Here is a 23,362-nt window from a genome sequence, read left to right as displayed (position 1 = left end):
ATAAAAAGTTTAGATAAAAAATATTTTATTAAATTAATACTTATTAAGCCACTATTACAATTTGTGCATTTCATGTGTATAGTTTGGCTCATTATATATACATCTCTATATTAATATTACATTTTCATTATACTTTTTTCTCCCTCTAAAATATCATTAATATTTTTTATTTTTTAATTTCTCGATTTTACAAATCCTAGGCAAGATTCAAATTCTTTTTTCCAAGCATTCACCAATCCTGCTTCCTTTCACACACCCTTTTCTAGTTAGTCATCTTGTTAGTAAAATTTTATGATCACATCTAATTTCATAGGATACCATTCAAAGGATCTTAGGTAATGCAATTTCGAATTTTCTAATAAGTTGTTTTCCTTTCTCTTATTTCCTTTAATTGTTTTCTATAATGCTATTGAAACCTCTTTAATTGATTCTTAACAATTTTCTAAGTTTTTACAATTTTTTCTATGAAAACAATTTTTGTGAAGAAGGGTAAACGGATTTCTTGAGAGAGAGACAAAAAAAGAAGTTATGCTAGTTAATAAAACTATCTTAACTTTCGTAAGTTCATTTAACTTTCGTTTTTCAAATTCTTTTTCTTTAATGCCAAAATTATCTTTTAACGAGGCGAGAACGGAGGGAACTAATTTTAATAATTTAAAAATAATTTCCAATGACTCTTAATATATTTTAAGTTTAACAACTATTATATAAAACATCTTTTCATTAAAGTCATTCCTTAAATATATGAGTCAAAATTAGATTAAATAATCTAACATTCTCCCACTTAACTCATGTGATGACTTGAAGATTTAACACTAAACTATAAGAGCACACTATATATTAAAATTACAAGTCAACATCCTTAATTAAATTAAAATGATTGAATCATGACAATTGCAAGTTATATTAACTTAGTTCCTTCCATGTATCATAGATCATTCAATTCAACTCAACTTTAGTTAATGCTATAATATATGTCTATCGTCCTTTCTAAGACACATTTTATCATCTCACTGAAATAATAATGTATAACATATAATGTGAATGACAAGATAAACAAAAACAACTATAATTGAATTCACAAGTGTCATACAATACGATCATTATAACTATATATATACACACATCACACTACATCATTAACAAGGACTTCACCCATCTTTTCCACATGTTCAATGAATACTTCAATCTCTCAATTTTCCCCTTAATTGCATTATTTCTACTATATGCAAGTTTGGCAACCTTTTCAGAAGATTCTTTTTCATTGTTGTAAGTTTTTTTCTTAAAAAAAAAAAAAATGATCATGGCAAGAGTTCACAGTTATACAAATTGAAGTGGATACTACACAATATTAAATTCTAAAAAGATTTTAAAAAAATATTTTAAAATTTTCAAAAAGTTTTTTTTTTTTAATTCAATTATGTTTACTATTTTTTAATATTATCTTAAATTGAAAACTGCATTTGTGTTAATTAAATAATAAAATAAATGTGTTTCTCAAGTTTAGTTTTTTTTTTAATGAAATTAAGTTTACTTATTTTTTTTAAAAATCCAAATTTAAGATATGACGGATTTTGGATTTCATTTTCTTTAAAATTTTAAAAATTTATTTTAAAACTTATTTTTAATATATTTAAAATTTTAAATATATTTATAAACATTTAATCTTATTTCAGTAAATCTTATACATAAAAATATTACAATTAAAACATGAAACATAGAACTTGATTTATTTTACTCAAATAATATAATCACCATGTTAGAGTGAAATTAAACGTCTATCTTAAATTTAGTCTATTATTTTTCAATAAAGTAAAAAAAAAAATAAGTTTAGTCAATTTTTTTAAAAATTAAATTAAAATTATGTTCATTTATTATTTTAAAAATTTATTTTCTTTTAAAAATTTTAAAAAAATTAATCGATATAAAAATATAATTGCAAACTAGGAGTGAATATATATTATTGATACTAGGAGAAAGAGACACTTCCTACCTTTAAATATTTTTAAAAGTAAAATAAAAAAAATATATAATAGTATGAGCGATTATTTAGAGTTGGTTAATGATAGTTACTAAAATTATTTATTTATTTATTTTTAAAAATTAAGGATATAATTGTGTACAATTGTGAAGACGAAAAATAGTCACAGGAAGAATAATTCCCTTTATCTATTAGAATCTATTAGAATCTTTTAGTATTAGTATAGTCTTTAAAATTTTAAAATTTTATTTTAAAACTTATTTTAATATATTTAAAAATCTAAATATATTCATAAATATTTAATCTTATTTCAATAAAATCTTATACATAAAAAAATATTACAATTAAAACATGAAGCATAAAACTTGATTTATGTTACCCAAATAATATAATCACCATATAAGAGTGAAATTAAAAGTTTGTCTTACATTTAGTCTATTATTAATTAAAGTCTATCTTACATTTAGTCTATTATATTTTAATAAATTTATGTTTACAAAATTATTTTAAATAAAATAAGTTTAGTCAATTTTTTTAAAAATTAAATTGAAGTTATGTTGATTTATTATTTTAAAAATTTATTTTCTTTTAAAAATTTCAAAAAATTAATAGATACAAAAATGTAATTATAAAGAATATATATTAATATACAATTATTTATATCAATAGACGAAACCGCTAGTTAATAATAAAAAATATGACAACCTGCAATAAGGGTTCATCTCGCGTTTATTTTTTCCCGTGAACAAGAACCGTTCTCTTTCTCAATCCGCGAAGACATGTATTAACTGTCCATTGGTCAATGATTTTCCTGAAAATAGTAACTGTCTTCAAGTCTGCCTTAACTGTGACAACACATGCATGTTTCTGCAATGCGCAATGACCCACTTGCTTGTCGTGTTGTTGGTTGCTATGTTCTCTTTTTCTTCTTCTGTCTCTGCATATCACTGGTTTTCCAAACCTCTTGTTGGAGATGATGGAAGGGTCTATGTTTGTTCTGGTAACAACTTTTTTGCGTTTGAAAACAACGGTACCATTGCATGGACCATGCATTTAGACTACAAATGCAACCTTGGTACTGCCCCACTTCATGGTGGCCATGGGAAGGTGATTTAAATTTAGTGTTTTTGAATTTCACTTTCATGTTTGTGACGTTGTTTTCAATTCACTTTCACCATTCTTTTCATATATAAATGTTGGGAAATTGAGAATTTTCTTGCTTTCTGCACTAGTGCCCAGTTGGGTATCCCTTGATCTAAATAACTTTTACACAAGCATGTTTTTTTGCCATAGTTAACCAATGCACTCGCGAGTCTCGACTGACATGAATCTTTATGCTAAAATGTATGGGAAATCAACATAAAAGTGTGAAGAAATGGGCAAGAAATAAATAAAACAATAATAATTTCTACACGGTGTCAACCAATGAAAAATGATAGATCATGATAGATATATCACTTTTAAGGTGTTATTATAAATGTCAAACAATTTACCGTATATAACAATTTGTGATTGGATATCAGTATAAAAAACCTTTACTTTGTCGATGTATGTATATTTTCTCAGGTAAAAATGATGTGAAACTGTCACATGTCTAGTCAAGGTATATATATATATATATAGTCAATAGAATAGGTTATATAAAGGGTGTCATTTGATTCATGTAACCCTTCAAACATGATTAAAAAAGGGGAAGACTTTTGTTTGTAGTGTGGCGGTGTAGGTTACTAATTTTTGTGAGGCAATTGCAGGTATACTTGGTAGCTGATAACAGAATATTGGTGATTAAATATGGAAGCATGGAGCCTGAAGCAGAAGTTTTCTTTGGTCCAGGACCAGGTAAACCTGCAGAAGCTGAAATTATTGGGCTCTCAGTGAGCACATTAGGCTCAAATGTTTACATCAATGTCAAGAATCGAGGACTCTTTGCATATCAGCGGCATGGTCGTTTGCTTTGGAGTGTGGGACCTGTGCTTTACCAATTTGGCTACCGGCAAGGATGCAGGAAAAATCTTACAGATTGCTACTTTGCTTCAGTTCCTGTGCTTGATCAATGTGAGGCTAGTATATATGTAAGGTTTGCTCATCCTTGGTTTATGGGTAATATTTGTTCTGCACGTTGGCTTTAGCAGAGATGTGCATTTTGAATAATGTTTTTTTGCATCAACTTAAGATGTTGAAGGCTGTGAATGTTTTTTTTATGTGATTGATGAGATGTAGGCTCAGGAAATGTGGAAGAAGGTAAGTTATAATTCACTACTGGTAATTAAAAATGTACTTGAGTGAATAATGGTAATGGCAAAGCTGTTTGGTTTTTGACAGTATTTAGGGTGTTTAATAGTGTTTTTGTTTTCAAGTTGTTAAAATCTATTTTATAAAACAGCTTTCAGAAACTAAATTTTAGATAGTAGGAATGAGGGAAGAAGATAAGATAGTGTAAGGAAGAATTTGAATAACAGAAAACTGAGTAGAAAACTGAAACAATTTTAAGATGTTATAGTTTTTTATTTTAAAAATTGACAAAAGATATTAGTTTTAAAAATAATTTTCAAAAACTACTTTTATCAAATGAGTTTTTTCTGTTTTTGAAATCAGAAAACAGTTTCCAAAAATAGAAAACGAACCCTAGCTGAATTTGTGATGTATAGTTTTCTTATGTAATGAAATGTTCACTAGAGCATGTTTGGTTTTCCATTCGAGATTGACATTTAGTGCAAAATCATGTCAAAGACATTGCAAAAACAACTACCATAGCGTGTTTAGTTTCACATTTTGGATGTACTTTTCTATGTCTTGGATGTGATTTTAAGAAACTAATAGTTATAGCCTTCATGACTCAATCACGATTTCTTCTTTCTCTACTGTTTTTCAAACATGCTATTAGTTGCATTGAAGATCCACATCCAACAATGTCCATTGTGTTTCCAAAAGCATTAATATGACTTGTTTGAAAGTATGCATGTTTTTGCACTTGCAGATCTCAAACACTGAAGGTGAACTCTATTGTTTGTCTGTTCGTAGCCGTTACTTTAGATGGATACAGGATTTTAGTTCATTTGACAAGAATTTCACCATCACTCCCGGAAACAATGGTCATCTTTATGTAACAGTTCCAGCTAAGGCTCTTGTATTGGCTCTAGATGTCTTTTCAGGTAATGTCTTGTGGCAGAGAAGTATTGGGCCATTAAGCAAATTTGACTCTGCACCTGTAGTGGACTCTAATGGTAAGTCCTTCGCTGCTAAATTAGTTTTAAGCCTCTCATTAGAAAAATATAATTTCACTATGAATTATGACAAGCTCTATATGGGGTGTCTCAATTAGTAGTAGTACATGCATGATCAATGCTATACTAAATACATTAAATTTTCTTTACTTGCAGCAAATAATATACTTATGATACACTTTCTTCTTCTACATTTTCTTCTCAGAAAACCTTTAGTTTCCTTGATCTCACTCTCTTTTTACACAAATTCCTTTTTGTGAACCACTGTGTGCTGCGGAACTGTATGAAGATCTACCTTTATCTCCATTACATACATAAATTAATGTTTAAATTAGAATTTCATTCTATGTTGATGTAGGAGTCTTTTCTAATTTTTCTTCCAAGTGTTTTCTGGTCTATTGGACAATTTATGCCTAATAGAAAAACAATCATATTGCCTCATGCAGCCATGCTTGCACGAAGTATTTTAATGTCTCTATCAATTTTAGACTTCTGCATTAATCCGAAATAATTTTACAACCAATGGTATGGTTTGAGGTGTATGAACTTACTTTACTCGAGCACATTTGATGTAACAGGATGGATATCTATTGGTTCATTGGATGGGTTCCTATACTCATTTTCACCAACTGGGGTTCTTAAGAAATTCTCAAGAATGAATGCAGAGAACTCTATGGTTCAAGTTGGTCCTTTTCTTGATTGCTCTGGTTTTGCCATCTACATTTCACAGATAGAGATGGAAGGAAAAGTTAGCCACGCAATTGGTGAATACACTGTTGTTTCAGCCATTCGATCAAAAGCAGCATTATTCACTATGATGGTTCCTGCAACTGGGTCAATCTATTGGTCTGAAAGCTATCCTGGTACATATTTCTCAGTCATTTCCTCATGTCACTTAGCATTGGAAATGATGTTTCCATAGCAGCAAGCTAACTATTTTTCTGCATGGTTGATTCAATCAGGTAAACATTCTACTTTATTTTCTGAGAGTGATCTAAGTCATTATGTCATAAATGAGGAGATTCTTCTTGCTTTCCTTGCTGCCTCAAGTAAGAGTGCACTCTCTTAACTAATCATTTTTTTTTTCTTTTGATAATATTGAATAAGGATACTCAACAACTTTTTCCCTCAGTTAAGGTTGCTCCTATTCAATCAACAGATCAGAAATTGGACACTTACCAGTGGCCTTTTGCAGAATGTTGATTGCTCATTTAAGGAAGTGCAAATTTGATAGCTAAAAAAGCTCTGGAATATTTACTTTTGGGAATTATATTTTTGATATGAAGTAGTTTGTTTGAATGAACTAATGGGTTGGTCCTGATATTCAAAGCAGAGATTGGCACCCCGCTGCAATGCCGCACTATAGGTACAAATCTTTTCTTCACCTGAATTTAGATAAATAACCAGTATTTTTTAACCAATACTATGCATGCGAATATGCCATACGACAGTTACATCACATTATCAAATCATTTAAATGCCATCTATTATTGATGAAAAATCCGTCTTGCTTGTATACATTTTAAGATATTATTTCTTGATATGTGCCAACCGGGCAAGGATGTCAGGCAATTGTTTTTCTATGTGCAAATATTCTTTAGCTGATAACATTTGAATGCCAGACATCTGCTTTTCTAAAATCAATGTTGGAGTGTGTTGTGATTCAGGAATTGTGTGTATTGTTGTACACATACCAATCTTATTTATAGAGTGAATACAATAAATGATAGAGATACTAATCTCTAATATTATGGAAACTAATCTAATCATATCCCTAATTGATAGTGAGGATAATAACCATAATATATGTATCCACAATATCTGTAATATATTCACAATATCTGTAACACTCCTCCTCAAGCTGGAGCATATATATCATATGCACCAAGCTTGATACAAATGTAATCAATCCGAGGTCCTTTAAGCGATTTTGTGAACACATCTGCTAACTGGTCACCGAAGGCAGTTGGAGGCAGCGGTCGGAGGCGGCGACCGGAAGCGACGGTCGGAGGCGGCAACCGGAAGCGACGGTCGGAGGCGGCGACCGGAGACTGTGGGCGGAGTCAGCGACCGGAAGCGACAGTCGGAGGCGGCGACCAGAGACGGTGGTCGGAGTCAGCGACCAGAGGCGGCGACCGGAAGCAGCGATCAGAGTCAGCGACCGGAGGCGGTGACCGGAAGCAGCGGTCGGAGTTGGCGACCAGATGCGGCGGTCGGAGTTGGCGACCAGATGCGGCGGTCGAAGGCGGCGACCGGAAGCGGCGGTCAGAGACGGCTATCAAAAGCGACAGTCAGAGTCGGTGACCGGAGGCGATGACTGGAGGCGGCGGTCGGAGTTGACAACCGGCTGTGGCAGGCGGCGCAGCGATCGGAGGCGGTAGCCGCCGGCACGGCGGCCAGCGGCAGCCGATGGTGGCAGCAAGGGCCTTTGCAAGAAGAGAGAAAAATATATTCTAAAAGAAAAACCTAAGCTCTGATACCATGTTGTGATTCAGGAATTGTGTGTATTGTTGTACACATACCAATCTTATTTATAGAGTGAATACAATAAATGATAGAGATACTAATCTCTAATATTATGGAAACTAATCTAATCATATCCCTAATTGATAGTGAGGATAATAACCATAATATATGTATCCACAATATCTGTAATATATTCACAATATCTGTAACAGAGTGCAAATATTAGTATTGATTTGCACACCAAAAATCGATGGCTCTTTTCTTTGTCCAATTAAAATCAAAACAGCGTGAAAAAGCTGAATGTTGTTGTCTTCTCAACATTGGTGCTTCCGATTCCTATAATTTGGCTTAAAACTGGAGAGTGAAAAACTAACAGAGAATTGACTGCCCCTTGGGGAATTTTAAAGAGTCGAGATATGGACTCTCAAATGTTGATATACTGTTAAAAAGGAGCATTTCTAATATAGATGGAAACCAAGGCATAATGGAAAGAGATAACGCAACAATTTTTAAACATGCAAAACTACAGTTTCTTGTTTTTAGTTGAGTCTATATCAAAGTACAACTTTTACTCTCTCTCATCACTTTATAGGTCAGAAGCTTGCATCTAGCTGCTCTCAAGAGAGAACCAAGCTTGTAAGCATCTACACAGGTAATGTACAACTTTGTAAATTAAGAGAATATGGCAACATTTTAACAACTGAGTATAATTTTAAGTTCTGTGCAGGCAACGAAAGGGCGATAGTATTATTTCTGCTCTTTGAGTCTGCTCTCTTGTTGGTACTGATCGGACTTGTAAGATTCTGCTGTACATTCTGGGCAAAAGAGAAGCTTAAAGATCAAGGCCTTGGAAGCTTCCTTGGCAAGAGAGTTAGTCCAAAATTGTGTTGTTTGTTCTTTCCCTCCTTTCTTCTTATATTACTTCACCAAGTTAGAATGTACCTTCTATCATAATTCACTTATTTTTACCATTTGGATCTTTTAGTGCTCTCTTCGGCTCAAAAAGAAAGCTTTGGATAGGACAATCACAGAGCTTGAGAAAAAAGCTGCAGAGGACAATGAAGTTTTTGAAAAGTTGGGTGATATAGTAAGAGAAAGGGAATGCATAGAGAGGAAGCTCTCAACCACCTATAGCTTGGGAAGGGACAGGACTGACTCACAACCAAAGTCTATGCTTCCTGTGCATATGGGAAAAACAAAAAGCTTCTCATTTCAGGATGCAAAGCAAAAGAACATGACAGTGCTTCACACATTAAGTGATACATCTTCCAGTGAAAGCAGCACTGAAGGAGAGACTAACATGCTTGACATTGAAGGGATGGATTCATCAACCAAGGCCAAAGCAAAGACCCTTATAGTGGATACTTCAAGTACTGAATAGTTTCGTTGGAGAGGCTACATGAGAAGTCCTTCAGAAGTAACATGACTTGAGGAAGGGGAAGGAGAGTCTGCAAAAAAGGAGCACTTACAGTAAAATTGTTGTTTATGAATGATTTGGTGCCACTAACCAATTATTTATAAAACCTACTATGTATTATGTAACCAAGGGAAAATCAATTATTTTAAAAAGAAATATTTTACACTACCGATTTTGAACATTAAGAAGAAAAAAAAAATGATTTAAGACTGAAAAGGCTTGGGAAGTTTCTTGTTTTCTTTTTTGTTAAACATTTCTGTTTGAAAATAACGTGTCTCTGTTCTGTATTTTCATTTATGAATTTTTGTTTTTTAAAAAAAGTAGAGATTCAGAAGTCTCTAGGAAAAGCAATACCAGCAAGGGCTGCTCTTTAGAACATTTACACTGAAATTTGGAACAATATAAAAAATGTGAATAGATGAATGGATTGCAGAACCACATTTGGCCAATAAATTAGCAACTTGATTTGCTTTCCTAATTACATGAACCCAAGATATTGCTCCTTCATGATGATGAATTCCATGAATGTTGCTCACTAGTTGATAACAAGGATGAGTTAAGCAGCAATCTTTAGTCAGCATATTTATAGCATTCATAGGATCATCTAAGTATATTCTGGGTCTACAGAAACTCCTATCCCACCCAAGTTTGAGACCAAAATAAGTGCCCCTTAATTTAGCTAAAATAACTGTATAAGCACCATTATTGTTAGCAAAAGCTTAGAGAAATTCTGTCTAGTCACTTCAGACCACTCCCCCGTAAGAGGCAATCCCATTAAGGGACACTGCACCAACTGTATTAATAGCTATCTTTCCTTGGTCAGATAGTTGCAATGCAATAAGATCTCTCGACTTGAAAAATATTTGTTTTAATTCTACTCTGACATTGACTAGCCGCAAAAATAGCAAAGACATTCTTATTAATTCTCTCAACCATATCACCTAAAAGCCACATTTTATTATTATAAATGAAGTCATTTCTGCACCACCAAATATTATCAAGGATAACTCCAAAAGTCACGCTCCAGTTGCTGTATTGCACTTTGAGTTACAAATTGTGAGCAAGCCATAATTGAATAAAAGGAATTGTCCACCAAATTCTGCATATAATAATTCCACACAGGAGCTATATGAATGCAGTCTTGAAACAAATGAAAAGTAAATCCTTTTGATTTAAACAAATAGGGCACGTAACCACCGAAGCTAAGCCCAACCTCACCCTTTTCGAATTAGTAAGCAATCCTTCATGACAAACTCTCCATAAGGAAGATTTGATACGCTTAGGCCCTTTCCAATATCGAACTTCTTTAAAATTAAGGGAGATTAAGTTCATTGGCACATTACACAAAGAACAGTAAACTGATTTGCATGTAAAAACATCATCAGCTGTTTGAATCCATGCTACTTGGTCACTTAAATTCAGAGAATTAGGTGCTAAGCTTGCAGGTATTTTATCAATTTCTTCTTAAGGTACATTTTATTACATACAATTTTTGAGGATTCTCAAAGGTTTATGTAAGATTATAAAATGTCAAAAAAAAAAAAATGTAAGATGATAAATTTAAATTTCAATACCATTATATACTTTTAACTCATCCTTTAAAACACATTTAAAATCTTCAGTAAATTGTCGTGATGTTTGTCATTGCTAAATTATCTCTGTAATTAGCATACAAATGTGCACAATAGGCTTAATATTGATATATTTCATTTGTTTTATGATCTATTAAGAATAGAATTCATGTCAAAGAAAATTATGAACATGGTAAAAAAGAAACTGAAAAATAAACAGAAATATTTAGGTTTCTCAGTATTAAAAAAGAAAAAAAGAACACGCCATATTCAAAGAAAAACTATAACATAAATTAATATATAACTTCTTTCATTTTTGAAGGATCAAAATTTATAAGGAACCTCAACCTATTGCACCGAAGAAATATGGTGACTCAATGAATGAAGAGTTTGAGGTGTATATAGTATATACACGTACCAAAGCCAGAGGGAAGTTCGTTAATACTATCAGTTACAAGCTTATAGACGACAAGAACCCTGACAGTTACAAGCTTAGAAGGGACTGATCTTTCTAGCCAACTTTAATAAAATCTCAGGAACAAACCGTCTTCTTGGGGGTGCAGTGGCATCCTTTGCAAGAGCATCACTATCATTGGAATGTACAATGGCAACTACATGGTCGAATAGGTCATCTTTACCACCTCGGAGTGGATCCTGCACAGCATGGTTGAGAATTACAAGTTCATTAGGTAAAACAAAATAATAGCACATAGTTGAATTCTGACAAGAAATATTGAAAATTTGAAAAGGAAAAAGGAAAGAAGTCATAATATAGTCCAAGTATTTTCCAGTTGAAGCCCTGCCACTATGATCTTCATGAATCCCTTAAACGATCAATCGAGGATATTCTAGATGGGTAATCTAAGATACATTGCAATCAAATAAGCTATGCTCATGTGGCTATATTTTACTCAACTATCATACATTTGAACTACAATGTTCATCTTCTTCAGGTGCATCTATTAGGGAAGTCATAATCATTGTCAAGAACGATGGTATTAACATTATTTGTAGAATAAATAACTTCAATGATTTAGTAGTTATGATATGGTAATTTGGTTGAATTACTCGAGTACAAACAACATAATGGGTACGGATATGGTGTATGACTGACTTGTGTAGAACCAATTACAAAATTGACCAATACTATATGGTATGCCCTCTTGGGCAGTCCATTGACTTTTCTTCTTTTATTCTAATAGAAAATAAAACCTACATTAAGGAGAAGAAAGAAAAATTCCAAGAAATATAATACATGCAAAAACAAAAAAAAAACAAGAAGAAAAAAAAAGGACACACTAATCAATACAGGTTAAGTCTATTTTCTTGACTTATTAATAATAGAAATGCTCCAAAGGCAAAGCCCCGAAAGTGATTTTATCAAGGTTTACTTACAGGGATAATTGAAAGGCCAAATTCAAAAAATTGTAGAATTCTAAGTATTTGGATCTATGTTATTAAGTGTACAAAAATTTGAAATTGCATCACTTTTACTTACTTGGAGAAACAAATCTGTATGAGTTTTACCCTCATACAGAATCACCTCAGCTTTAGCACCTGCCCTCTTAAGAGCATCACCAAACTGTTCACTGCAAAAACCACTTATTAATATCAAAAAGTGTAACAAATGCCACTGACTTCTTGACATAAATATTTTTAAGTCTAGGGAAAACAATTATCACTGTGGATTTTTCATTTATAAGATTAAAGTATAGCATTCCATCGTTGTGTTTAATCCATACAAATAACACAAGAAAGAAAAGAAAGGAAGACCCACAAAGTCATAAAAGTTAATTAATTTTATGACAATTTCTGATCACCATACTCTGCCTGTGTTGTGCTTTGTTTCCAATCTTTACATAGTCCCAATTCCCAATTCTAGATTAAAGAGGGTTGAGTTAGGCAGATGACAGTCAACCAAAAACTCTGTTGTATCTTTATATCATAACAGTCATCGGGTTTTATTTATAGCATATTTGTTGGGATACAAACAAGTCTCGCATCGATAAAATAAGAAAAAAAATAACAACTTATAAAACACACACAAACTTCAATAATTGAGAGGCCTTTTGGGTGATGACCAAAAACAAAACTGCGAGGCTTTAGGTCCAAAACGAATAATATCTCATCATTGTGGAGTTGTGTGTGAAATAATCTTATATCCCCTCAGACAAATATCGCAAAACTGTGAGGGCTGACCTAAAGCGGATAATATTTCATTATTATAGTTGTGTGTAAAATAATCTTATAAAAATAACTTTCATAAAATATCTCTTCAGACAAATACCATAAAATAACCCCATCAATATTAGTATGAAAATACAGCTTATAAGTATATAATTAAAACCTTAAGTAGTTTCCTTCAATGAAGTAAAATAATATAACCAATGAATTTCAAGTCTATACACTAACCTGGCAACTGATGGTATGGAATAATCAGCAGTTCCATGGAACAGATATACGGGGGGAAAGTGAGGAATGGAACATTTGAGGCATGGATCTTGAATTTTAATTTCAGGAGAAAATTTCTTCAAAGATTGTTCACCTTCCATTATGCTGCAATGATAATCAAAGTTATAATGGAGGAAAAACAATAGCCTTATAGTTGTAATGAAACTTATTCAGGACACACCTTAGAAAAATCGAACGATACAAGCCACGATTGTGGAAGTGATCCACTAAATCCAATAAGTTGTATCTGCAGACACATGACGAAAGGGGTTAATAGATTATCCTCAACAAGTCTAAACCAATTGATCATGGAGCATAATTCAGAATCCGTCATAAGTGATATCTTCACACAAAAGAAGCCTGAAACCTTTCTATCACCCTCTCTTTCAATTTTAATCTCTTTGCCTTGGAAAAAGCAAAAATACAATTAAAAAATTATTATGGAATTATACAAGACATCAAACAGTACCCAAGAGACTGCCAATTTCCCGTCGCTAAGCATATCAAATAATATTTTGCAGCCTCTGCAATAAATGGGTGCAGTTTGCAAGACTAGGCCTGATGAACTTCACCGTCAGTATTATAGACCATAAGATCAACACATTTGTGAAATGGCCTACGTTTACCTTAAATACAATCACTTACCAAAAGGCCTTACTGACATTAAATTTCAAGATCCTTTGCAAAATGTGAAATTTGTGTTTTTTGTATCTCAAACTTTGTTTACAGTATTATCACTTAGTGAAGCTTCAAAGCCTAGAAATTATGTAAGATATTGCAATGTATAACATGCTACTTCCATCAATTAGGATATGAAGCATATTTTTTGAAGGTATGGTTCACAATGATCATTTCCTTCAAGATTTCTTCTTTAGCACAAAAATTGAGGACAAGTGGACAACTGTCTGCTAAAAGATATTTGGATGGTAAATCAAAAGCCCACTCTAGCAAATCTAGATAAATGGTAGAGATTCTATAACTATTGCATTATCATGTAATTTAACAGGAAATTGGAGAATGACACCAGTTATCACAAAACATAAGGCGTGCTAGTTATATTCAACCAACAAAAGTTACCACCACTGTTTCTCATCAAGGGATGCATTCTGAATATATTTTTAGGATATGAAGCTTCTTTCCAAAGAGGAAAAGGAACGTCAACAAAGGCTTTTTCCTACTAATTGAAGTTGACTCATGGATCAAATAATGCCATTGTGTTTTGTTAAAAGCTAATCCTTCAAACAGTTCATTGATTTCTAAATCCTTTTCAATGGTTTTCACTCGTGAGTTTTTCTTAGTCTAGTCTACCTTTTATTTTGCTATCCTCAGTTTGATAAACTCTTCTAATTGGGCTTCTATTGGTCTTCGTTTCTTGGGTAAAGACTATTCTAGGCAAGATTCTACCATTTTTCCTGAATAAAAACAACTCTTAATTTCTCACTAATACATTCATTTCTCATCTTATCTTTTCAAGTGTGACCTCTAATCCAATGCATCATTTTCATCTACGCAAGTAATGCAACGCAATGCTCTTGTTAGCCATTTATTGCCCAACATTCAGCACCATAAAGCAATATGGTTCAGCTAAATGTTCCGTTTAGCTTAAGAGGCACCTATGTATCACAAATAACATCTAAAGTAAATGACTGCATCAATATGTTTTAGACAATCTAGAATGAACAGCGTTATATTATTGAAATTGACCATTTCCACGCAATTCAAGAAATGCCCATGAAACTCTAGCCACAATGTCTTACCCTCCAGATAAACCAAAATAAGCCTTTATCTGGGAAATGCTCCAAGAAACACTGTCTACTTTTCCCGATTCTCTGGTTGCTTGCTCCAGTAAAGCACAAGAAGATATATGAGCACCAGCAGATTGCCCCATTAGATAAATCCTATTAGATAGTTATTAACAAGAAAAGGAAAACATCAATCTCATAGTTGAATGTCTAAATATGTGATGAAAAGGAATCTTGTATCATAGTAGCACGCCACCTATTGGGGTCACCTCCATAATTAGCTATGTTGCTGATGACGAAGGAAATTCCCTGAGAAGTATCATTTACCATGTCACTGATGGTCCCTTGAGGAAAATTTCTACAATTAAAAATAAATGAAGATCTGTTAAAAGCTAAACATAACATTAATTTTGAAAATAAAATGTAACAAATATGTTTGTTTCTACCCTTGAAATTATAATATTGCATAAAAGAAAGCTCAATTACATTAGGAACAACTTTAAGATTAAGATATCAATTATTGAAATGCTTATACCTAGTGTGATGTACTATATTTTTAACATTTTAAAAAAATAAATAAATTAAGATATGCACCACTGAACACCATTAAGTTTAGGACATAATGTGATGCAAGAGCATCCTTGTAGTTATGATTATGAATTTCCCAGACTCAACGTCCTAGATACAGACTATAAAAAACACTCAATTTGTCCTTCAGAATACCTCATACATAGAGCAAGTCAGACCAAAGGTAAATTGTAGACTCAATCTTGCACTGCTTGAACTGAGATCAGGTACCTGTAATCAATGCATGCCACTATAATGCCTCTTTCTGCCAACTGTAGTCCTAAAAGGGAGCCCCATGCTTTATACCTAAATCAAAATACAATTGAAATCATTTCAATTTAAAAGATAAAAGATTGATGAATTCAGGTGTACACACACACACACACAACTAAATTGTAGGCTGTCTCTTGGTGCTGGAGACCAATTGATTTTTGACAACAGAAAGTGAGAAGAATTTAGATTGACTGTTACATTACACCAGCCAAATCCTACAAGTCAGCCAGCATTTTTAAAATCCAATTTCATACACCTCACCTGCGATACTCTTTAATTGTAGCAACAATACACAGACAAAACTACTTGCCACTTGGAAAAAGGTTATTTTCCAAATTTGAAATAGTAATTAGTAACACATGGTCAGTTGAGGCATTGTTCATTGTTATGAATTCATCTGCAAAGTGCTATTGCAGAGATAGAAAGGTTTCATATGAAAAAGGAATTACTATTGTACGTGCTGAATAAAAATCAATACTGTACATACAGAGTAAATTAACACATGATTTCAAGCAAAACCACGTAGATATTTCAAACCACTCACCCAATAATCCATGCTCCCCCAGTTACAAATATCAAAACTGGCTTAGGTTCACTAACTTCGGCAGGTAGATACAGATCCAACCTGCAAAACCACAATTTATAAGATTAGTACGCACACAATACATGAAATGACCAACCTGAAAACCACAATTACCTGTTTCTAGGCTGTTCCCCATAAACAATGCTTCGCTTTACCTTGTTTGAGAGGAAATAGTAATATGCAACTGCAGAAAGTCAACTGTAAGAGAGAGAAAACAAACAAACGAAATATCCATTTTCTATAAATGCTGCTTGGTAAAATATGTGTGCGAAGATTTCCCACACCTTCCCAAGTTGAAGGAGACACAGCAGCATGTAATATAGAAGAACCAAGTATCAGGATGACAATCAGATTGTCATTGACCATTAAGTAAACAGAATGCATAAAAAAATATATGATGAGCTATATGCATGAATCTGAAAATTCCAAAATATAATTTACAAACCTTAACATTTACCATTACTAGACATCAAGAAAGGAGAAATGCACAATTATATTGAACAAACCTTGTAAAAATCCGGGAGTTAGTAGCAATGCATAACATCCAAGGGCAAGTAATTGTGTAATCCAACGGTAACCAATCCTGAACAATGCATCAATAAAAAAATCAGACATGCCACAAGGCACAAAGCACATTAGTGGGTCTTTGAGAATGGATTACTTTTGGAAAATAATCATTTTTCTATAGGTCTTTTACAAAAACTAGAAAAAATAAATAATTATTTATCTAAAATAAACTGAACCAAGCACTCGTACCAGTACATACAGATGAGCTTATATTTAGATTATTTGGCCTAATAGTTACAAAAAAATGCAGTACAGGTAAGGGTACACAGTTTCTCCACTTTTTGTATTATTAAGACAAGACTGCTAGGTTGAGAACTAAGCAATTATATGAGCTTCTCAAGTGGTATAAGCACTTATAACGCATTTTCAGAAACCTCTACTAGTTATTTTTTCATTATTTTAGAAACTGAAGCTTAGGGGAAGTGTGATTTGAAAAATCCTTTTTTTCCCCACTTGATTTCCTATTTTCAAAATTTTATTCAAAATAGCAAAAACAACCTTTTATTGTTTCTTGTTTTTAATTTTTTTCTTTATAAATTTAAAAAAAAAAAAAAGGAAACAAAATAAAAATAAAAAAATGAAAACAGAAAACATTTTTTCAAACCAAGCGGAGAAAACTTATATGTTATAACAGCTTAGGCAATTGATTTTATAATTATTTTAGACTAATTAATTAGGATAAATTATTAAAATATCATTCTAGTATAACCACTGATTAAAATGTTCACCCAAACCCGATTCAATTAAATCTATTTGGGATTGCTTAAATTCTAAAAGAATATTTTTTTTATTACAAATCTAGATAGAGTCTTGAATAAACAAACAACAGCAATTTTCAAATGAATAGTCCCAACAAACCACGCACGCACGCATTCATGACAATAACTATCTCCAAAGGAAAGTACATTCTTCAACCTCAACGTAATTTTTGGTAAATTCGTGGCACAATACAACGTAAACAAATCAAGCAAGTTGAAAAGAGCGATGTTATTTGCCACAAAAGATAATTAATTCCACAATTAGTTAATTTACTTGATAAAATTATCATTTTAATTCTTCAATTTATCTTAATGTCACTAAACAACATTCTCGTCTCTAAAATTACAAAATAGACACTATTGTAAACGAAAAAAAAAAAAACAAAAAACCTTAAAGAGTTTAACATTCCTGCATTTTCAGAACTCCAATTCAAGATTATTAATTAAGTTGAAACAACTTCGTATAACGTTGGATACTAATTAAACACCAACATTGTTTTCTTACTAACCATCATAATTATGACTTCTGGTTCCGTGTTAGAATCTTATCTCTACAAGTTTCGGTCCTTTGCGTGGACTAAGAGACTAAAATTAAAATGCATTTTAATTTTAATAAAAACTTATATAATCATACTAAAATGCGTTTCAATAAGTTTAGGAACTAAATTAAACATCTTCGTTAATTCAACTACCAATTTATCATAAAAATAAAAATAAAAAAATAAAAAAATACCGTAGCTGGCATGGAAATTAAAATATCAAAAGAATAGATTTATATATACATGTAAATGATGAATCAAAGAGCAACGAACGAATGAGTGAATAAACAACGTTTGATGCACGCACTTACCCGAGATAGCGAAGAAGCGTGAAGGCGAGGCGAGTAATGAGGTAGGTTTCGGAGGCGACGTGGCCAATACCTCTACGCAAAGATTCTTGCCGCGCCATGCGGTGGCGAACGGCGTTTTTTCCAGCGGAGCGCCGGTGCATCTCGCGACGGCGATCGGAGAGGACGGCCATCGCCGGCGGAATCGGAGATTGTGTGGTATCCAACGAAATAAATTATTGCATGCCTCGGTTTGTGTAGCGCGAATATTGTGAGTTGCAGAGAGAGAGATATATATAATATAATATAAGGCGCTTCAAAAATGAAAAAGGAATCATCGGCCATTTTTTTTTTAGCAATTTTTTTTTATATTCCAAATTTGTTGATGATTTTGTGTCTGAGAGGGATAGTGAGTGGTGAGCTTTATTTATTTATTTATTTTTATTTTATTCTTTTAGAAAGAAACGTATTTTTAATAAATATTAAATAATATGTTTGAAAAAAATTAACAGGACTTTTTTCGATAAAAGCAATTTCGGATAAATTTGATTTTTACGTATTATTTTTATTAAAATTTAATGCATGTGTAAAATTTAACGAACTGTCAATTCGTTGAAAATTAGTTTTGGGATGATTATAAACTCCGCATACGCGTCCGAATAAATAAAATATTAATATTTTTAAATAAATTTATTATAAAATAATTATTTAATTTAATATTTTATTATTTAAATCAATTTTTTATTCATTTGAATTAAATTCCGGAACAAGTTTTTGGAAGAAACATTTTTCTTTTTAAGATGGTTAGTGTTGGAGACAATAAACTTATCAATTATAATAATAATTTGTTAATAGACAAAATGTAATATATATATATATATATATATATATATATATATATATATATATATATATATCATACTGTCAGTACATTTATTTTTTTTTCTAATTTTAATATGATTAACTAATTCAAAATTATGTTAAAAATGATAATTATAAAAGTCAACAATGTATTAATATAATAAACTTTTAATTAATTTTTCTTTTATATATTCAATGGATAGACTACTTATTCTTTTATTGAATAAAAAATGGAATATAAAAGATTATTTGTTTTTCTAAAAAAAATAACTAATAAAGTGAGTAATTATGGAAAAAGTGTAAATAGGTTATTAATTATAACAGAAAAAAACAAAGACCTAAATGATTATAAAAAGAATATCTCTTTTTATATATTTGTATAAATTTTAAATAAAATATTAATTATCATAAATATTTTAATATTTTTCAACTTAGCATATAAATAATTTTTAAAAGAAAACAATAAAATTGGTTATTTTTATTTTTAACAAATATAATTTATACATAACCTATTTTATATAATTAATTATAAGAAATGAAAATTTAATTTAATAAATTCTTTTTTTGAATAATTCAAACATACCACAAAAATTATCCAAATTTTTATTTAAATTATTTAGAGATTCAAATTAATTTTTTATCATGAAGCTTTTGCACATATAAAACTATATTGGAACCGTAAGTTTATAATTTTACTTGACAATAGAGATAATTTTAAAATATAGAAAAATCTTCTTCTATATTTGAATTTAAATCCCTTAAATAATATATTAGTTATAATTTTATAGATAAAAAAAGAAAAACAAAGTTAAATAATGAGAGTGCTAGCAATACATTTTTTTAGTTGTTTTTTCTTTAAAGTTAAAATTTATTTAAAATCAAAAAATTAAGAGAGAATCATTAAATAGGATGAGATATCTTAATTTTTATATTTATAATAAATTTTAACCGATAAAAAGAATATATATATATATATATATATATATATATATATATATATATATTGGGATGCGAGCAAAGTCGCACAATTGTCTTCATTGGTAGAGGAGTCTTTTGGGTAATGTCCAAAAGTAAAACTGTGAGGACTTGGGCCTAAAGCGGACAATATCTTACTATTATGGAGACATGTATATGTGTGTGATAACCTCCAGTGCATAATATATATATATATATATATATATATATATTTAAAAAGTGTGTTTATGATATTTTTCTAAAACTAAAGGCTTCACAAAAGAAAATTAGTTAAATAAAAAGCTTTTCATAAAAATTATTTATAAAATTGATAAATATTTTGACTAATAACATAATTAAAGAAAATCAAATAATTTACAATCAGAAATCATGTTATTATTTAAGAATTGCATATTCGTATAGATAAGAATTCCTGATGTGAAATCAACAATAGATTCTTTTCAGATCAAAAAGTGTTAAGTTTGATAAAAAAGAAATATATAATACCGATAATTAATATAGAATAATTGTTATTAGTAAAGTAATAATTATTCCATGGAATTGTGTATATATCACCGAATATTAGTCAAAAATAAGCAACAAAGTAAGTTAGTTGCGGAGACTTTTGAGATAGACATCATCTTGATGTAAATGTTAGAGGGAGGTTCAATGTATCTTAGTGAACATAGTTCCTTTACTTTTTCATTGAAAATACTTTTTAAGTATAGAGAAACAAGTCTCCAGATATATATATATATATATATATATATATATATATATATATATATATATATATATATATATATATATATATATATTCCCTTCATACACCACTGATTAGTTAATTGATGTTTGTTGAGGAACTAGAGTTTACTTACATTGATGAAAAATAATTTATAATTTTTGTAACTTTCTTATAGTTTATTTTAATAAAACTATTTGTAAAGTCCATCAAAATATCTTTTTAACAAATTTATAATGTCTATTTTCAGATAATAAAAATTTATTATAGAAATTAATTAAACTGTTTATTAGAAGAGATAATATATATGTTGTTGCCAGTAAAAAAAAAATACATATTATTAATCGAACAAAAATAATATTTCTTAAAATTATTTTTAAGATAGTTATTAAAAATTAATAAATTTATTCGTACATATATATATGATAACTTGTTATTAAATAATATAGTATAAAAATTTATACTAAGAACTGAAATGTACATTATAAAATGCTAGTGTATGCCTCATTGTATTTTTAGAAATAAGATATAATAATTGTTACTCTCTTAGAAATAAGATATAATTAATTTTTGAATATCTCGTTGTCAAAATAAAATATATAATTTGAGTAAGAATTTATAAGTTAGACCTAAAATTAGTGTCTTTCTCGGTGTATTTTTAGAAAAATAAAATAAAAGTGAGAGGTTAATAATAAGAGGTTGAAGAGTTTTTGAGTAGTTGTAGTCATAAGGGTAATTTTTATATAAAAAAAATAAAATTAGAGACTAATTATTTGATAGTATAGATTTTAGGAACAAAATTATCTTAAAAAACTGTGAATACAAAATGAAATAATTCTATTGTCAATTTCATGGGTTTGTTATCAAATCAACCATAAATATTTAGTAATGTAATTTTATATTCAAGATATTTAGTCTTTAACTTGAAGAAGATATATTAAAGATTTCATGTTGACAATCAATGATTTGATTAAAATAAAATACGTAATTTTTTTTTTACCTAATAAATTAATTTTATAATATTAAATTGAGTTGAAAACTCATATTATAAAAAACTAGTTAGAAATATATTTTAAACACAAGTAAAATTTTTGTGACTAGTAGGTTTGTTTAGATAAGTTTCTCTTAAAGTATATAAAAGAGAGAATCTGTTTTTTTTTTTTCAAAAAGAGTTTTTCTATAAAATAAAACTTGTAACAGTATACATTTTTGTTAATTATTGTTGATTTTATCAATAATTATGTGTTGTTGATTTGTTGAGCAACTTTGAGAATTAAAGAATTATCTTAAGTTTTAGGTGATTTAGGGATTTCTCTAAGGAGAGGTCTATTTTGACCCTAAGAAGAAGGTAAATAAGATTTTTTTTTAAGATTTGAGTTTCATAAACTTATTCTTAAGAAATCCTATAAAGATAGTTTAGAGAGAAGGGCTTTGGAGTTTGAGAGAATCTCTTCCTCCTTAAATCTGTCTTAAAGTGATTGATCCTTCTCTTGAAACTTTTGAAAAGTTGTGTTGTTGATTCAAGTTTGTAGAGTTTTGAATCCAAGCTTATTGAGTCGTGTAGAGCTTCCCTGGAGAAGCTTGTCTTCTCCCCCCTTCTTCTTTGTTTCTCTTCAATCTAGAGGTAAGGGGAGCTAGAACTCGAAACTTGTTGATTATTTGAGTTGTTGGATTGTAACCAAAACATGGTTGTGTTGATGATTCAATGATGAAAGTCATGTTTTGATGAGTTTAAGGTGTTTGAAGTATATTGAGGTGATTTTAGTGATTTTAGCCAATTGGTGGTTGCATTTTATTAGTTTGATGAGAAATGAGTTTTATGGGATAATTGGATATGTTTGAGTGTATTACATGCTTTGATTCTTGTAAGTTTTAGGTGGTTTGTAACAATTTTTGATTCTGTTGAGTACATATTTCACCATCGTGTTAGCCGTAGCTTCGAGGCACTAAGTGTGACATGGGCTAGAGGCTTTCTATCTCACTCTCGTCAAATGTGGGTTGAATGGCATCAACATGATGAAAGAGAAACATCACTAACTTGGTGATATCAAGCCCAAGTTGAGTGGTGCTCAACATGAGCAAGATAGAAACTCTCTACCTGAATGACGTCAGGCACCAATGGAGTGACACTAGGCATGAGTCAAGCAAAGACTCTCTTTCTTAAATAGGGCCAGGTGTGGGTTTAGCCACGCCAGACGTGATTGTAATAAAGGCTCTCTACCTCATTCACGTTGAACGCGAGTTGAGTAGCACTAGGTGTGGACAAGCCTGAGAGCTCTCTACCTAAATGATGTTGGGCGTGGGGAGAATGGGCGCTGGGTGTGGATTTCATTATGAAAACTTGTTATTTGATTGAGAAAATGGTGAACATATGTAGGT

General features: G+C 30.8%; 2 protein-coding genes across 5 annotated transcripts; one reads left to right on the top strand and one right to left on the bottom strand.

The window, feature by feature from the left end:
- The first annotated feature begins 2,726 nt into the window (after positions 1–2,726).
- On the top strand, positions 2,727–9,326 carry GEX3 (gamete-expressed 3). 2 transcript variants are annotated; one of them, XM_029272698.2, is made up of 9 exons: positions 2,727–3,088; positions 3,733–4,053; positions 4,959–5,205; positions 5,784–6,068; positions 6,168–6,254; positions 6,539–6,571; positions 8,264–8,323; positions 8,399–8,541; positions 8,657–9,326. In XM_029272698.2, the coding sequence occupies exons 1-9, from the start codon at positions 2,843–2,845 to the stop codon at positions 9,050–9,052; spliced, it is 1,818 nt and encodes a 605-aa protein (XP_029128531.2). In that variant the 5' UTR covers positions 2,727–2,842; the 3' UTR covers positions 9,053–9,326. The 2 variants fall into 2 exon arrangements, with proteins under 2 accessions (XP_029128531.2, XP_082924064.1); XM_083067938.1 differs by having other exon boundaries at positions 8,264–8,541.
- Positions 8,980–18,709, bottom strand: LOC109804917 (isoprenylcysteine alpha-carbonyl methylesterase ICME). Of its 3 annotated transcripts, XR_003804700.2 has the most exons (12): positions 18,451–18,709; positions 16,782–16,858; positions 16,390–16,459; positions 16,237–16,317; positions 15,651–15,725; positions 15,109–15,210; positions 14,868–15,008; positions 13,292–13,357; positions 13,072–13,215; positions 12,158–12,248; positions 11,078–11,313; positions 8,980–9,119 (listed from the first exon to the last, which is right to left on the bottom strand). XR_003804700.2 is itself a non-coding variant. In XM_020366838.3 (11 exons), exons 1-11 carry the CDS (start codon positions 18,618–18,620, stop codon positions 11,152–11,154), a joined length of 1,179 nt encoding a protein of 392 aa, XP_020222427.2. In that variant the 5' UTR covers positions 18,621–18,709; the 3' UTR covers positions 10,929–11,151. The 3 variants fall into 3 exon arrangements, 2 of the variants coding, with proteins under 2 accessions (XP_020222427.2, XP_082924065.1); XM_020366838.3 differs by lacking the exon at positions 8,980–9,119 and having other exon boundaries at positions 10,929–11,313; XM_083067939.1 differs by lacking the exons at positions 8,980–9,119; positions 16,782–16,858; positions 18,451–18,709 and adding an exon at positions 16,560–16,687 and having other exon boundaries at positions 10,929–11,313.
- Between the last annotated feature and the right edge of the window lie 4,653 nt (positions 18,710–23,362).

This window comes from Cajanus cajan, chromosome 2 (genome assembly GCF_000230855.2).
Source record: "Cajanus cajan strain Asha chromosome 2, NIPB_CcT2T_4, whole genome shotgun sequence".
Lineage (NCBI taxonomy): Eukaryota > Viridiplantae > Streptophyta > Magnoliopsida > Fabales > Fabaceae > Cajanus > Cajanus cajan.
This window is presented reverse-complemented; position numbering and strand designations above follow the sequence as displayed.

What these genes read in the sequence shown, in the direction of transcription:
- GEX3 (XM_083067938.1), top strand. Translation starts at nt 2,843, where the DNA reads ATGTTTCTGCAATGCGCAATGACCCACTTGCTTGTCGTGTTGTTGGTT. An exon ending in TTCATGGTGGCCATGGGAAG is followed by an intron (nt 3,089 to 3,732) that starts GTGATTTAAATT and finishes AGGCAATTGCAG; the next exon opens with GTATACTTGGTAGCTGATAA. An exon ending in GAAGCTTCCTTGGCAAGAGA is followed by an intron (nt 8,542 to 8,656) that starts GTTAGTCCAAAA and finishes TGGATCTTTTAG; the next exon opens with TGCTCTCTTCGGCTCAAAAA.
- LOC109804917 (XM_020366838.3), bottom strand. Translation starts at nt 18,620, where the DNA reads ATGGCCGTCCTCTCCGATCGCCGTCGCGAGATGCACCGGCGCTCCGCT. An exon ending in AACTCCCGGATTTTTACAAG is followed by an intron (nt 16,460 to 16,781) that starts GTTTGTTCAATA and finishes GACTTTCTGCAG; the next exon opens with TTGCATATTACTATTTCCTC. An exon ending in TCCATACCATCAGTTGCCAG is followed by an intron (nt 12,249 to 13,071) that starts GTTAGTGTATAG and finishes TGGTTTTTGCAG; the next exon opens with TGAACAGTTTGGTGATGCTC.